The sequence below is a fragment of the Hylobates moloch genome, unplaced genomic scaffold (assembly GCF_009828535.3).
Source record: "Hylobates moloch isolate HMO894 unplaced genomic scaffold, HMol_V3 SCAFFOLD_6, whole genome shotgun sequence".
Classification (NCBI taxonomy): domain Eukaryota; kingdom Metazoa; phylum Chordata; class Mammalia; order Primates; family Hylobatidae; genus Hylobates; species Hylobates moloch.
The window spans coordinates 81,858,579-81,870,657 of record NW_026652281.1 but is presented as its reverse complement, the minus strand read 5'-3'; the positions used below and the strand labels follow the sequence as shown (position 1 = coordinate 81,870,657).

The 12,079-nt window shown below is 58.0% G+C and overlaps 1 protein-coding gene across 4 annotated transcripts; it reads left to right on the top strand.

Annotated features, from left to right (window-relative positions):
• Window positions 1-521: 521 nt before the first annotated feature.
• PRSS36 (serine protease 36) lies at window positions 522-11,351 on the top strand. 4 transcript variants are annotated; one of them, XM_058440283.1, is made up of 12 exons: window positions 522-1,165; window positions 1,562-1,842; window positions 4,357-4,523; window positions 6,437-6,686; window positions 6,803-6,932; window positions 7,283-7,539; window positions 7,632-7,795; window positions 8,311-8,548; window positions 8,661-8,802; window positions 9,834-10,099; window positions 10,176-10,297; window positions 10,861-11,351. In XM_058440283.1, the coding sequence occupies exons 1-12, from the start codon at window positions 1,161-1,163 to the stop codon at window positions 11,137-11,139; spliced, it is 2,301 nt and encodes a 766-aa protein (XP_058296266.1). In that variant the 5' UTR covers window positions 522-1,160; the 3' UTR covers window positions 11,140-11,351. The 4 variants fall into 4 exon arrangements, with proteins under 4 accessions (XP_058296266.1, XP_058296267.1, XP_058296268.1 ...); XM_058440284.1 differs by having other exon boundaries at window positions 10,176-10,290; window positions 10,861-10,901; XM_058440285.1 differs by lacking the exon at window positions 8,661-8,802 and having other exon boundaries at window positions 9,834-9,912; window positions 10,176-10,290; window positions 10,861-11,342.
• The last annotated feature ends 728 nt before the right edge of the window (window positions 11,352-12,079 follow it).

The window sequence follows — 12,079 nt, the reverse complement described above, 5'->3', positions numbered from 1 at the left end:
GGCTCTGGGTGGAGACTTCAGGCTCCCCAGCTTCCCTCTTCCAGCCCCAGATCCTCTCAGATTCCCAGAGATGGGCTCCAGCCAGGGAGGGTGGGGCTGCCCCTGGGACCGTCAGGAGTCACGGGCTGCCTGGGCAGTGACAGATCCCTGCAGGGAGCAGACCTTCACTTGGCTCTGCCTCCGCTGACTCTAGCGCCATGGCCCGGCACCTGCTCCTCCCCCTTGTGATGCTTGGTAACCTCGGGGGACAAGAGTGGCTGCAAAGGGCCTGAGTCCTGGCATCTGGGGGGCTGGAGAGCAGGACTCCTGGTTTCTGTGTGGGGAGCAGGAAGTCAGAGGGAAGGAAGTGAGGCAGCAGAAGGCAAGGGTGTATCAGAGGAGGGAGAGGGAGGCCTGGGTGCCCTGGGGAGACGGAGGCTAGGAGGCTGGAGGAGGGAGTCAGGGAGGGCACATACTGAGTGTGAGTCGCCAGCATCTTCCCTGCCTGCCTCTGTCTTTCCAGTCATCAGTCCCATCCCAGGAGCCTTCCAGGACTCAGGTAAGGTAGCCGGACTGGGGGAAAGTCATGTGCAGAGGCAGAAAAGACCAGAGGACTGGCATGGGTGCTGGCAGGGGTTGCTGAACGGACAGGGAATTGGGAAGATAGGGTCAGGGGTTGGAGAGCAGGAAATGGGGCTGGGCAGTGCAGGCCTGGAAGTCACAAGTGTCCTCCTCTCTTTCCCCTCTGGCTCCCAGCTCTCAGTCCTACCCAGGAAGAACCTGAAGATCTGGGTAAGGAAGAGGCCTTGGCACCCTCAGACCTTAAAGGAGGCTAAGGCTGGTCAGGCCATGAGGGAGGTGGAGAAGACCAGAAATGTGGACAAGCCTGGGTCCTCTATGTTCTTTATTCAGAGGGGCAAACTGAAGCGGGTGGAGGACGGACGGGGCTTCGTCCTGAGTTACCTGGGCTCCTGGAGTGGGGAACCCAAGGGGGGATTTGGCTTCCACGACTCCCCGTTGCAGACTGCGGGCGCCCTGAGCCCTCGGCCCGCATCGTGGGGGGCTCAAACGCGCAGCCGGGCACCTGGCCTTGGCAAGTGAGCCTGCACCATGGAGGTGGCCACATCTGCGGGGGCTCCCTCATCGCCCCCTCCTGGGTCCTCTCCGCTGCTCACTGTTTCATGACGTGAGTATTCGCCCTGGTCCCGGCCCCTCTCCGCCAAAAGCCAGCCCCGCCCCCGCAGTTGGTCCCCTCCTCCCGCCCCACTTCCGTCCTCAAGGATAATTTGGAGCCAAGCTGTCCCCAAACCGAGGTGCTATTCGAGGCATCATGGTTCCGAGTGGGGCAAGGCTGCCGGACTGGTCCCACCACTCCACTCAATATCCGGGTCTGAATCCCATCTTTCCAATGACCCCCCCACCACCAGTTCCAGATCGGATTTGCTCTTCCCCTTTGAGGAGTATCAGCACCAAATCTGGATCGGATAGCACCTGCCCCTCTGGCTCTGAGCCCTGCCCCCCCACGAGGGTCTGCCCCCTCCATAGGGTCAACCTAACCTCCTACTGCCCGGGTCGAGCGCAGGAATGGGACGCTGGAGCCCGCGGCCGAGTGGTCGGTACTGCTGGGCGTGCACTCCCAGGACGGGCCCCTGGACGGCGCGCACACCCGCGCAGTGGCCGCCATCGTGGTGCCGGCCAACTACAGCCAAGTGGAGCTGGGCGCCGACCTGGCCCTGCTGCGCCTGGCCTCACCCGCCAGCCTGGGCCCCGCCGTGCGGCCTGTCTGCCTGCCCCGCGCCTCACACCGCTTCGTGCACGGCACCGCCTGCTGGGCCACCGGCTGGGGAGACGTCCAGGAGTCAGGTGAGTGGGACGGGACAAGAGGGGAGGGCCTCGGGGAGGGCGGGGCTTCGGGAGGTGAAGTTCTTAGGGCGGGGCCTCGGGAGGTGAGGTTCCTAGGACGGGGCCGCGGGAGGTGAGGTTCCTAGGGCGGGGGGTAGGGAGGTGAGGTTCCTAGGGCGGTGCCTCAGGAGGTGGGGCCACGGAGCGGAGCCTGGGGGGAGCCTTGGAGGGTAGGTTTCTGCGGGTTGGTAGATGAATCCCACATCGATCTCCATATAGCCTTCTCCCCCCAAGGATTCTCAAACTAAGACCACGGAATCACCCACACGCACCCCATTCCCTCCTCACCTTTCTTTCCAGTTTTTTCTTTCCTGGGTTTAGGCTCCGACTAGGGTTCCCATCCCAGCTCTACCATGTCAGACAAAGCACTTCACCCAGTACATTTCCTCCTCTGTAACACGAGGAAACTAGCCATGCCCACTTCAAGGGGTGGTTGGGTGGATTAAATGAGAAAATCCATGTAAAGTTCATAGGACAGTGCCTGGCATAGCAATAACCAATGCACTTTAGATATTTCACCTCAGGTAATCTATAGTAAAGCACTACAGCATAAGGCTGGCCTATAATAGATGTTCAGCAAATGCCAGTCTGTGCCTCCCTCCCATCCACCTTCCTCCCATTCCATCCACCCCCACTCATCTCTCTACTCCCCACCTCCTCTCTTCTTCCTACCCACCATCATTCATTCAGTCATTCTTTCACTCAAGATATTTCTTGAGCACCTTCTACATGCCAGGCACCGTATTAGGCATTAGAGAGACACCAGTGAACATAAAAAGCCAAAATCCTGCCTTTTCAGAGTTTACATCCTAGCAGATAGACAAACAATAAATTCAATAAATAAGCACGCATTATATTAGAAAGTGGGGGGGGGGGGGAACAGACCAAATCTCCATCCCCATCACCCAAGCTTTCCATGCTCCCAGGGCCCCTACAAATATCCACATCGGCCGTGGTCAGACCTGTGCCCATCCTGGGGGCTTTGGGAAGGTGCTACAGGGGAAGATGCCACAGCCTCTGCTTGTGGAGGTCCCATCAGGGCAAGAGGTGATGAGGAAGCATCACTGTGAGCCCTAGGAAGTCTGTGTGAATGGGGCCAGGCCATCCTGACAATGGGCACCCAGAGAGGGAGATTTCTGCAGAGATTTTCGAAGAGAAGATACACTGCAGGAAGACAGGGGGAGATGAAGGCCACTCTGTGGACCCAGATAAGGCATGTTAGATGAAGAAGGGCCAGGATGCCAGGCTGGAGTGAGAGGGGTGCAGGCACCTGGGCTGCAAAGGCTGCTGAGGCCCGACCATGAAGACCTTAAGATCAGACTGAGGGCCAGAGCACCCCACCAGCTCCAGGGACGCCTAGGACAATCCCCAACTTCCCTGGTGAGCCCCAAGTACAGCTTCAGCCATCACCTGACCTCAAATTCTTTTTTTTTTAATTAATTTTTTTTTTCTTTTTGAGGCGGAGTTTCGCTCTTGTTGCCCGGGCTGGAGTGCAACGGCGCGATCTAGGCTCACTGCAACCTCCGCCTCCCAGGTTCAAGCAGATTCTACTGCCTCAATCTCCCAAGTAGCTGGGATTATAGGCACCCACCACCAAGCCCAGCTAATTTTTTGTATTTTTAGTAGAGACAGGGTTTCACCATGTTGGGCAGGCTGGTTTTGAACTCCTAACCTCAGGTGATCCACCTGCCTCGGCCTCCCAAAGTGCTGGTGTGAGCCACCGCGACTTTGACCTCAGATTCTGAGTGAGTTGGGGAAGGAGTTCTGTCTGTACTTCCCCCCACCCTCTAAGCCTTTCTGGATCCTGAAGCTGTTTCCATCAAAAGCAGGATGGGGCTGCGGCACCAGGTTTAGACAGTGCGATCCGTTTATTTTTCTTGGTGAGATCAGAACTGAACTTGAGTAACATTCCTCTTCATTGCTGAAGTGAAGAGTGCATCAGAAGGCTGGGTCAGTTATCCAGGCCCAAAGCTATGCAGCCTCAACTAGGGTAGTTGTTTAGAATGCCAAGAAGTCACAAATGAGAGGTTTTCATGAACTGGGAACTGGCTGGAGGAGGGGAGTTGAGAGAGGAGACAGGGATGACACCCAGATTCCATGCTTGGCAACTCAGGACAGGACCATGTCAAGTCCGTATGGCATCTTTGTGAAAAGATGTCTCTGGACCAACACAGCTCCACATGAGAGCTCAGAACTTAATGGTTTTAGTCCCTACACTGCATCCTTTGTTGCAGTGCACAACCTGCACAACCATGCATGGCAGCTTTCACTAGGAGCTTGATGGGACCATTCCTGAGATGAAAAAGTAGAAAGAACAGATAGAAGCAGGAGGAGATGTGGTGAATGTGGTGGGGTGAGAGGCCATGGGGCATCTAGCTGATGTCCAAGAAGCAGCCGCAGGGGGCAAACCTGAACCCTGGGAACTGGGGACACCATACCTGCCTCACAGCACCTGCTCTCTGGTTCTGCCCCCAGATCCTCTGCCTCTCCCCTGGGTGCTACAGGAAGTGGAGCTAAGGCTGCTGGGCGAGGCCACCTGTCAATGTCTCTACAGCCAGCCGGGTCCCTTCAACCTCACTCTCCAGATATTGCCAGGGATGCTGTGTGCTGGCTACCCAGAGGGCCGCAGGGACACCTGCCAGGTGAGGGAAGGCCCTGGCACCTGCCTGGCAGGGCCAGAGTCCTAACCGGTGACAAATGACATCTCTTCAAGCCTCATCTGCAAAAGGAGGGCAAGATTGCCAAGGGATGGGGTTGACGTGAAGTTTTTTGTTTGTGTATTTTGAGACAGAGCCTCACTTTGTTGCCCAGGCTGGACTGCAGTGGCACAATCTCAGCTTACCGCAACCTCCCCCCGCTCCACCCCCACTGCTCAAGCAACTCTTGTGCTTCAGCTTCCCAAGTAGCTGAGATTACAGGCATACACCACCACAGCCTGCTAATTTTGCATTCACTTGAGACAGAGTTCACTTTTGAGACAGAGTTCCTTTTTTTTTTGAGACGGAGTCTTGCTCAATCGCCCAGGCTGGAGTGCAGTGGCACGATCTCAGCTCACTGCAACCTCCACCTCCCGGGTTCACGCTATTCTCCTGCCTCAGCCTCCCGAGTAGCTAGGACTACAGATGCCCGCCACGACGCCCGGCTAATTTTTTTTTTTTTTTGTATTTTTAGTAGAGATGGAGTTTCACCATGTTAGCCAGGATGGTCTCGATCTCCTGACCTCGTGATCCACCCGCCTCAGCCTCCCAAAGTGCTGGGATTACAGGAGTGAGCCACCACGCCCAGCCAAGACGGAGTTTCGCTCTTGTTGCCCAGGCTGGAGTACAATGGCACGATCTCCGCTCACCACAACCTCTGCCTCCCGGGTTCAAGCAATTGTCCTGCTTCAGCCTCCCAAGTAGCTGGGATTACAGGCGTGTGCCACCACAGCCAGCTAATTTTGTATTTTTAGTAGAGATGGGGTTTCTCCATGTTGGTCAGGCTGGTCTCGAACTCCCAACCTCAGATGATCTGCCTGCCTCGGCCTCCCAAAGTTCTGGGATTACAGGCGTAAGCCACCATGCCCGGCTATTTATTTATTTATTGAGACAGAGTTTTGCTCTTGTTGCCCAGGCTGGAGTGCAATGGTACGATCTCGGCTCACTGCAAACTCCACCTCCCAGGTTCGAGCAATTCTCCTGGCTCACCCTCCCAAGTAGCTGGGATTCTAGGCATGAGCCACCATGCCCAGCCAAGGCCAAGTGAATTTAAAAACAGCATAGCCAGGAGCAGTGACTCATGCCTGTAATCCCAGCTAATCAGAAAATTGAGGCGGGAGGATCACTTCAGCCCAGGAGTCTGAGACCAGCCTGAGCAACATAGTGATACCTCGTCTCAAAAAAAGAGAGGAACTGGCTGGGCACAGTGGCTCACGCCTGTAATCCCAGCACTTTAGGAGGCCTAGGCAGGCGGATCACTTGAGGTCGGGAGTTTGAGACCAGCCTGACCAACATGGCGAAAACCCATCTCTACTAAAAATACAAAAATTAGCCGGCTGTGGTGGTGTACACCTGTAGTCCCAGCTACTCGGGAAGCAGAGGCAGGAGAATCACTTGAACCCGGGAAGCAGAGGTTGCAGTGGGCTGAGATTGCACCACTGCACTCCAGAGCAGTGTCCTGGGAGACAGAGCGAGATTCCGTCTCAAAAAAGAAAAGAAAGAAAGAAAAAGAAAGGAAAGGAAAGAAGGAAGGAAGAGAGGGAGGGGAATTATTTGAGCTAGTAACGACAAGAATCACTTGGCTCTGATGACAACTGCAGGATTATCTTGCGTGGCCTTGAATATACTCCCCTGGTGCTCTTGGCTCTGGCTGCCATAGGCCTTCTGCTTACAGGGTTTTCTTCTGTTTAGAGCCACAGGGAATGCAGAGGACAAGGCCCAGCCAAGGAGGGTTTCTAGGAGAGAGGAGAAGGTGGTGTATGTTGGGCCAAAAGGAGGTGCAGGACCTTTTCGAGGAGGCCAGTATAAACGGGTGGGTCCCTGGGCTGACGTCTTGACATGCAGTCATCTGTCACTAGGGTGACTCTGGGGGGCCCCTGGTCTGTGAGGAAGGCGGCCGCTGGTTCCAGGCAGGAATCACCAGCTTTGGCTTCGGCTGTGGACGGAGAAACCGCCCTGGAGTTTTCACTGCCGTGGCTACCTATGAGGCATGGATACGGGAACAGGTGATGGGTTCAGAGCCTGGGCCTGCCTTTCCCACCCAGCCCCAGAAGACCCAGTCAGATCCCCAGGAGCCCAGGGAGGAGAACTGCACCATTGCCCTGCCTGGTGAGTGGGCGGCACCCCTGGATGTGAGCGGGACATGGGAGAGTGAGTTGGGATGGAGACTGCTGGGAGTGATTGGGGTGCAGGAGGCCCTGTGACCCAGGCCTCTCACCCCTCAGAGTGCGGGAAGGCCCGGCGGCCAGGGGCCTGGCCCTGGGAGGCCCAGGTGATAGTGCCAGGATCCAGACCCTGCCATGGGGCGCTGGTGTCTGAAAGCTGGGTCTTGGCACCTGCCAGCTGCTTTCTGGAGTGAGTGAAAATCTACGTTTCAAGCCGATCCTTGCCCCTCCCTACATCAGCCTGAGACACCATCTATTTGGCCCCAGCCCCTCCCCAGGGAGTGGGGGAGAGGGGCGGGGTCCCATTCGGAGGTGTAGGATCCAGCACAAAAAGAGGGGTCCTGGCCTGGCAGGGGTGGGTAGAGCCATGGTAGAAGTTCGATCCCGGAGGCGAGGGTGTGAGTGAGCCGTTGGAATGGGGGTGGCGTAGGGATCCCGCCAGGATGCAGGATCCTCGCCTGGCAAGTCTAAGCCAGGGGTGCGAGGTTTCCAGCCACGTGTGCGGGATCCGGCCCACGTCCCTCGCCCCCCATCCCGCAGCCCGAGCAGCTCCGACAGCCCGCCCCGCGACCTCGACGCCTGGCGCGTGCTGCTGCCCTCGCGCCCGCGCGCGGAGCGGGTGACGCGCCTGGTGCAGCACGAGAACGCCTCCTGGGACAACGCCTCGGACCTGGCGCTGCTGCAGCTGCGCACGCCCGTGAACCTGAGCGCGGCTCCGCTGCCCGTGTGCCTACCCCACCCAGAACACTACTTCCTGCCCGGGAGCCGCTGCCGCCTGGCCCGCTGGGGCCGCGGGGGTGAGCTGGGGTCCGGCGCTGGGCCGGGCGGCACCGGGCGGTGCAGGGGCCGTCTGGGCCACAACGCGGGCTCCCTGCCTTTTCCCTTCCAGAACCCGCGTTTGGCCCAGGCGCTCTGCTGGAGGCGGAGCTGTTAGGCGGCTGGTGGTGCCACTGCCTGTACGGCCGCCAGTGGGCGGCAGTGCCGCTGCCGGGAGACCCGCCGCACGCGCTCTGCCCTGCCTACCAGGTGGAGGAGGAGGTGGGCAGCTGCTGGGTAAGCGGCAGGGGCGAGGCCTGAGGAACGCGGGTCCGAGAGGGCTCTAGGAAGAGGGCGGGGCCTGTGGAAGGCAAGTCCAAGTGGGCTCTAGGGAGAGAGCGGGACCTTCGGAAGGCGGGTCCGAGTGGGCTCTAGGGAGGGAGCGGGGCCTGGGGAAGGCGGGTCCGAGTGGGCTCTAGGAAGGGGCGGGGCTTGCGGAACTGGGAATGGGGCGGAGCCGGGGTGGAAGCGGGGCCAGAAGGAGCTGGGGGCGGGGCCTGCCCCTAGAGAACTTTTGGGAGGGAGCTGAGGCGGGCTCTGAGCCGGTGCTATGGTTTCTATCTCGGATTTAAGGAGAATCCTAAAGTGAGGGCTGAATTCTTACACAAATTAGTATTTGGAGTCTGATTTGGAGAAGGTGGAACTTGATATTTCCGCAAATGGGAAAATCTGGAGTCCTGGAAAGCCCCAGGAGCTCTGATATTCTCTGCACACAAGCAGAGGCAAGTAACACACGCACTTTGTTGCTGCAGAATGACTCGCGTTGGAGCCTTTTGTGCCGGGAGGAGGGGACCTGGTTTCTGGCTGGAATCAGAGACTTCCCCAGTGGCTGTCTACGTCCCCGAGCCTTCTTCCCTCTGCAGACCCATGGCCCATGGATCAGCCATGTGACTCGGGGAGCCTACCTGGAGGACCAGCTAGCCTGGGATTGGGGCCCTGATGGGGAGGAGACTGAGACACAGACTTGTCCCCCACACACAGAGCATGGTGGTGAGCAGGACGCTTTTGGGCCCTAGGGGCTCCTGGGGGTGCACAGACCCATGGCAGGGGCTCAGGGGTCAGCCATGGGGCCCCAACTGAGGTGGCCACCTCCTCTCCCTAGCCTGTGGCCTGCGGCCGGAGGCTGCTCCAGTGCGGGTCCTGTGGCCCTGGCTGGCAGAGGTGCATGTGGCTGGTGATCGAGTCTGCACTGGGATCCTCCTGGCCCCAGGCTGGGTCCTGGCAGCCACTCACTGTGTCCTCAGGTGGGTCTCACTCGTCTCCTAGGCGAGAGGCGGGAGGGGAGAATGGAACACAGCCAAAGACTTGTTTTTGTTGTTTGTTTGTTTGTTTAAAAAAAATTAACAATGAGATCTTGCTCTGTTGCCCAGGCCAGCCTCAAGCAATCCTCCTGCCTTGGCCAACGTACTAGGATTACAGCATGAGCCACTGTGCCTCGCCCAAAGGACTCTTAAAATAGTGGGATATTCTCCTTTGAGCATCTTACAGCTGGGCGCAATGGCTCACGCCTGTAATCCTAGCACTTAGGGAGGCCGAGGCGGGCAGATCACGAGGTCAGGAGTTCAAGACCAGCCTGGCCAACATGGTGAAACCCCTCTACTAAAAATACAAACATTGGGCCGGGCGCGGTGGCTCACGCCTGTAATCCCAGCACTTTGGGAGGCCGAGGCGGGCGGATCACGAGGTCAGGAGATTGAGACCATCCTGGCTAACACAGTGAAACCCCGTCTCTACTAAAAATACAAAAAATTAGCCGGGCGAGATGGCGGGCGCCTGTAGTCCCAGCTACTCGGGAGGCTGAGGCAGGAGAATGGCGTGAACCCCAGGGGGCGGAGCCTGCAGTGAGCCGAGATTGCGCCACTGCACTCCAGCCTGGGCGACAGCGAGACTCTGCCTCAAAAAAAAAAAATAATAAAATAAAAAATAAAATAAAATAAAATAAAAAAAAAATAAAAATACAAACATTGGCCAGGGGTGGTGGCAGTCGCCTGTAACCCCAGCTACTTGGGAGACTGAGGCAGAAGAATCGCTTGAACCCGGGGGGGCAAAGGTTGCACTCCAGCCTGAGCGACAGAGCAAGACTCTGTCCGGGGTGGGGCATGAGGGAAGAATCTTACAGCACTGGGAGATGTTTTGATCTAGAAGGGAGATTTGGAAGGAGGGATGATGAAGGAGTGAGTGGCATGACCCCAGAGAGTCATCCTTCCCCTGGGCTGGGAAGGACTTTGCCAGCAATGGGAGGAGCAGAAGGTGACATTGGGCCTTGTTCCAACAGGCCAGGCTCTACAACAGTGCCTTACATTGAAGTGTTTCTGGGCCGGGCAGGGGCCAGCTCCCTCCCACAGGGCCACCAGGTATCCCGCTTGGTCATCAGCATCCGGCTGCCCCGGCACCTGGGACTCAGGCCCCCCCTGGCCCTCCTGGAGCTGAGCTCCCGGGTGGAGCCCTCCCCATCAGCCCTGCCCATCTGTCTCCACCCGGCGGGTGTTCCCCCGGGGGCCAGCTGCTGGGTGTTGGGCTGGAAAGAACCCCAGGACCGAGGTGAGACCCCTGGGTCACGGGAATGAGGAGTGGCTGGAGGCCAGAGCCCTGGAACAACTTTGTCTCCTCTCCCCAGTCCCTGTGGCTGCCGCTGTCTCCATCTTGACACAACAAATCTGCCACTGCCTCTATCAAGGCATCCTGCCCCCTGGAACCCTCTGTGTCCTGTATGCAGAGGAGCAGGAGAACAGGTGTGAGGTACAGGGGCCTGGGCGTCCTGGAGTAGGCAGGGGAGAGGCAGTGTTGGACTACTGTACCCTAGAGAGAGAGCAGGATTGGAATTTTTTTTGTTTTTTTTGAGACTGAGTCTCGCTCTGTCACCCAGGCTGGAGTGCAGTGGCATGATCTTGGCTCACTGCAACCTCCACCTCCCGGGTTCAAGCGATTCTCCTGCCTCAGCCTCCCTAGTAGCTGGGATTACAAGCATGCACCACCACACCTGGTTAATTTTTGTATTTTTAGTAGAGATGGGGTTTCACCATGTTGGCCAAGCTGGACTCAAACTCCTCACCTCAAATGATCTGCCCACCTTGGCTTCCCAAAGGGTTGGGATTACAGGCGTGAGCCACTGCGCCTGGCCAGGATTGGAATTACTGGGTATTTGGCCCCAAATGGGACCCTAGCTGGACCCTGGAGAGAAACCAGGGACCTGGATGTCTAGGGATGCAGACCAGAGTGCTTCATGGCCAGACCCTGGGGAAAGGGGGAGGGGACCAAGAGGAAGGGCAGCAGACCCACGTGGCCTCGCTCCAACTCTGCAGATGACCTCAGCACCGCCCCTCCTGTGCCAGACGACGGAAGGCTCCTGGGTCCTCGTGGGCATGGCTGTTCAAGGGAGCCGGGAGCTGTTTGCTGCCATTGGTCCTGAAGAGGCCTGGATCTCCCAGACAGTGGGAGAGGCCCACTTCCTGCCCCCAAGTGGCTCCCCACACTGGCCCACTGGAGGCAGCAACCTCTGCCCCCCAGAACTGGCCAAGGCCTCGGGATCCCCACGTGCAGTCCACTTCCTGCTCCTGCTGACTTTCCTGATCCAGAGCTGAGGGGCTAGGGTCCCAGCGCCACTTCCTCCTTCTCTGCCCTCTACTTCCCGCCCAGTGGGGCTGGAATGTGGCCCAGCCGGCTGGAACCTCAAGGGCCCCACCCACCGAGATTGCAGCGGCTCTGGCTAATTGGGCCTCAATGCCCGGGCTATTTTGAACCCAGGAATCCTTGGGGGTGGTGGGAGGAGCGGACAATAAAGGTGTAAACACAGGTACCTGTGTGGCCTTGTGGCATCGCTGTGGGCAGGCTGAGGGGCTTGGCATCAGAGGCTAAGCGGGAATTCCAAGGGGGAGGTCCCCTCCCTCCTCCCTCCTCTGGCCTCTGAGTCAGGCCTTGGGCTCTCAGGAAATGTACGCTGATAACCTGGCAGCGATTCCTTCATTCCTGTCCCAGGGCAGGGAAGTCGGGTGGCCAGCTGGCTGTGTGTCACCTGCCCAGTGGAGTCAGCACCCTCGGCACGTGCTGGACATCTCAACCCCTGCTCAGACCTGCTGCCCTCAATGCCCGCCACAGACACACCTCAATGCGTGATGCTGCGATGTATCCCCCGCACACACACAACACTTGGGCCCTTCAAGGGTCTGCCACTTTCACATTCTGCCCAGAACTTGGTTCCCTTATATGTGAACCTCACTCCCTCACCCACTGCTTACCTGCACCTCCCTGCATTCATTCAACCCGTGTTCCCTGGTGGCTACTAAGTCGTGGCACAATTGGGGTCTGATATATAAGCCCACAAAGTCCTCCCAGTCTAGTGGGGACACATGTGGACATCCCTGGCTGGGATTGGGAAGAGGTCATAGCAGTGATATTTGAGCACAGAAAAAGGGAAGGTGGTTTCCAGCCAATGAATCTACAATTAAAAAGTAAAGTAAAACCAGAGACGGGGTGCGGCAGCTCATGCCTGTAATCCCAGCACTTTGGGAGGATCGCTTGAGG

Bases quoted from the DNA above. Each gene is read 5' to 3' on its own strand.
- PRSS36 (XM_058440283.1), top strand. The intron at 6,933-7,282 runs GTGAGTGAAAAT...CCCATCCCGCAG, and splicing joins CCTGCCAGCTGCTTTCTGGA to CCCGAGCAGCTCCGACAGCC. The intron at 8,549-8,660 runs GTGAGCAGGACG...TCCTCTCCCTAG, and splicing joins CCCACACACAGAGCATGGTG to CCTGTGGCCTGCGGCCGGAG.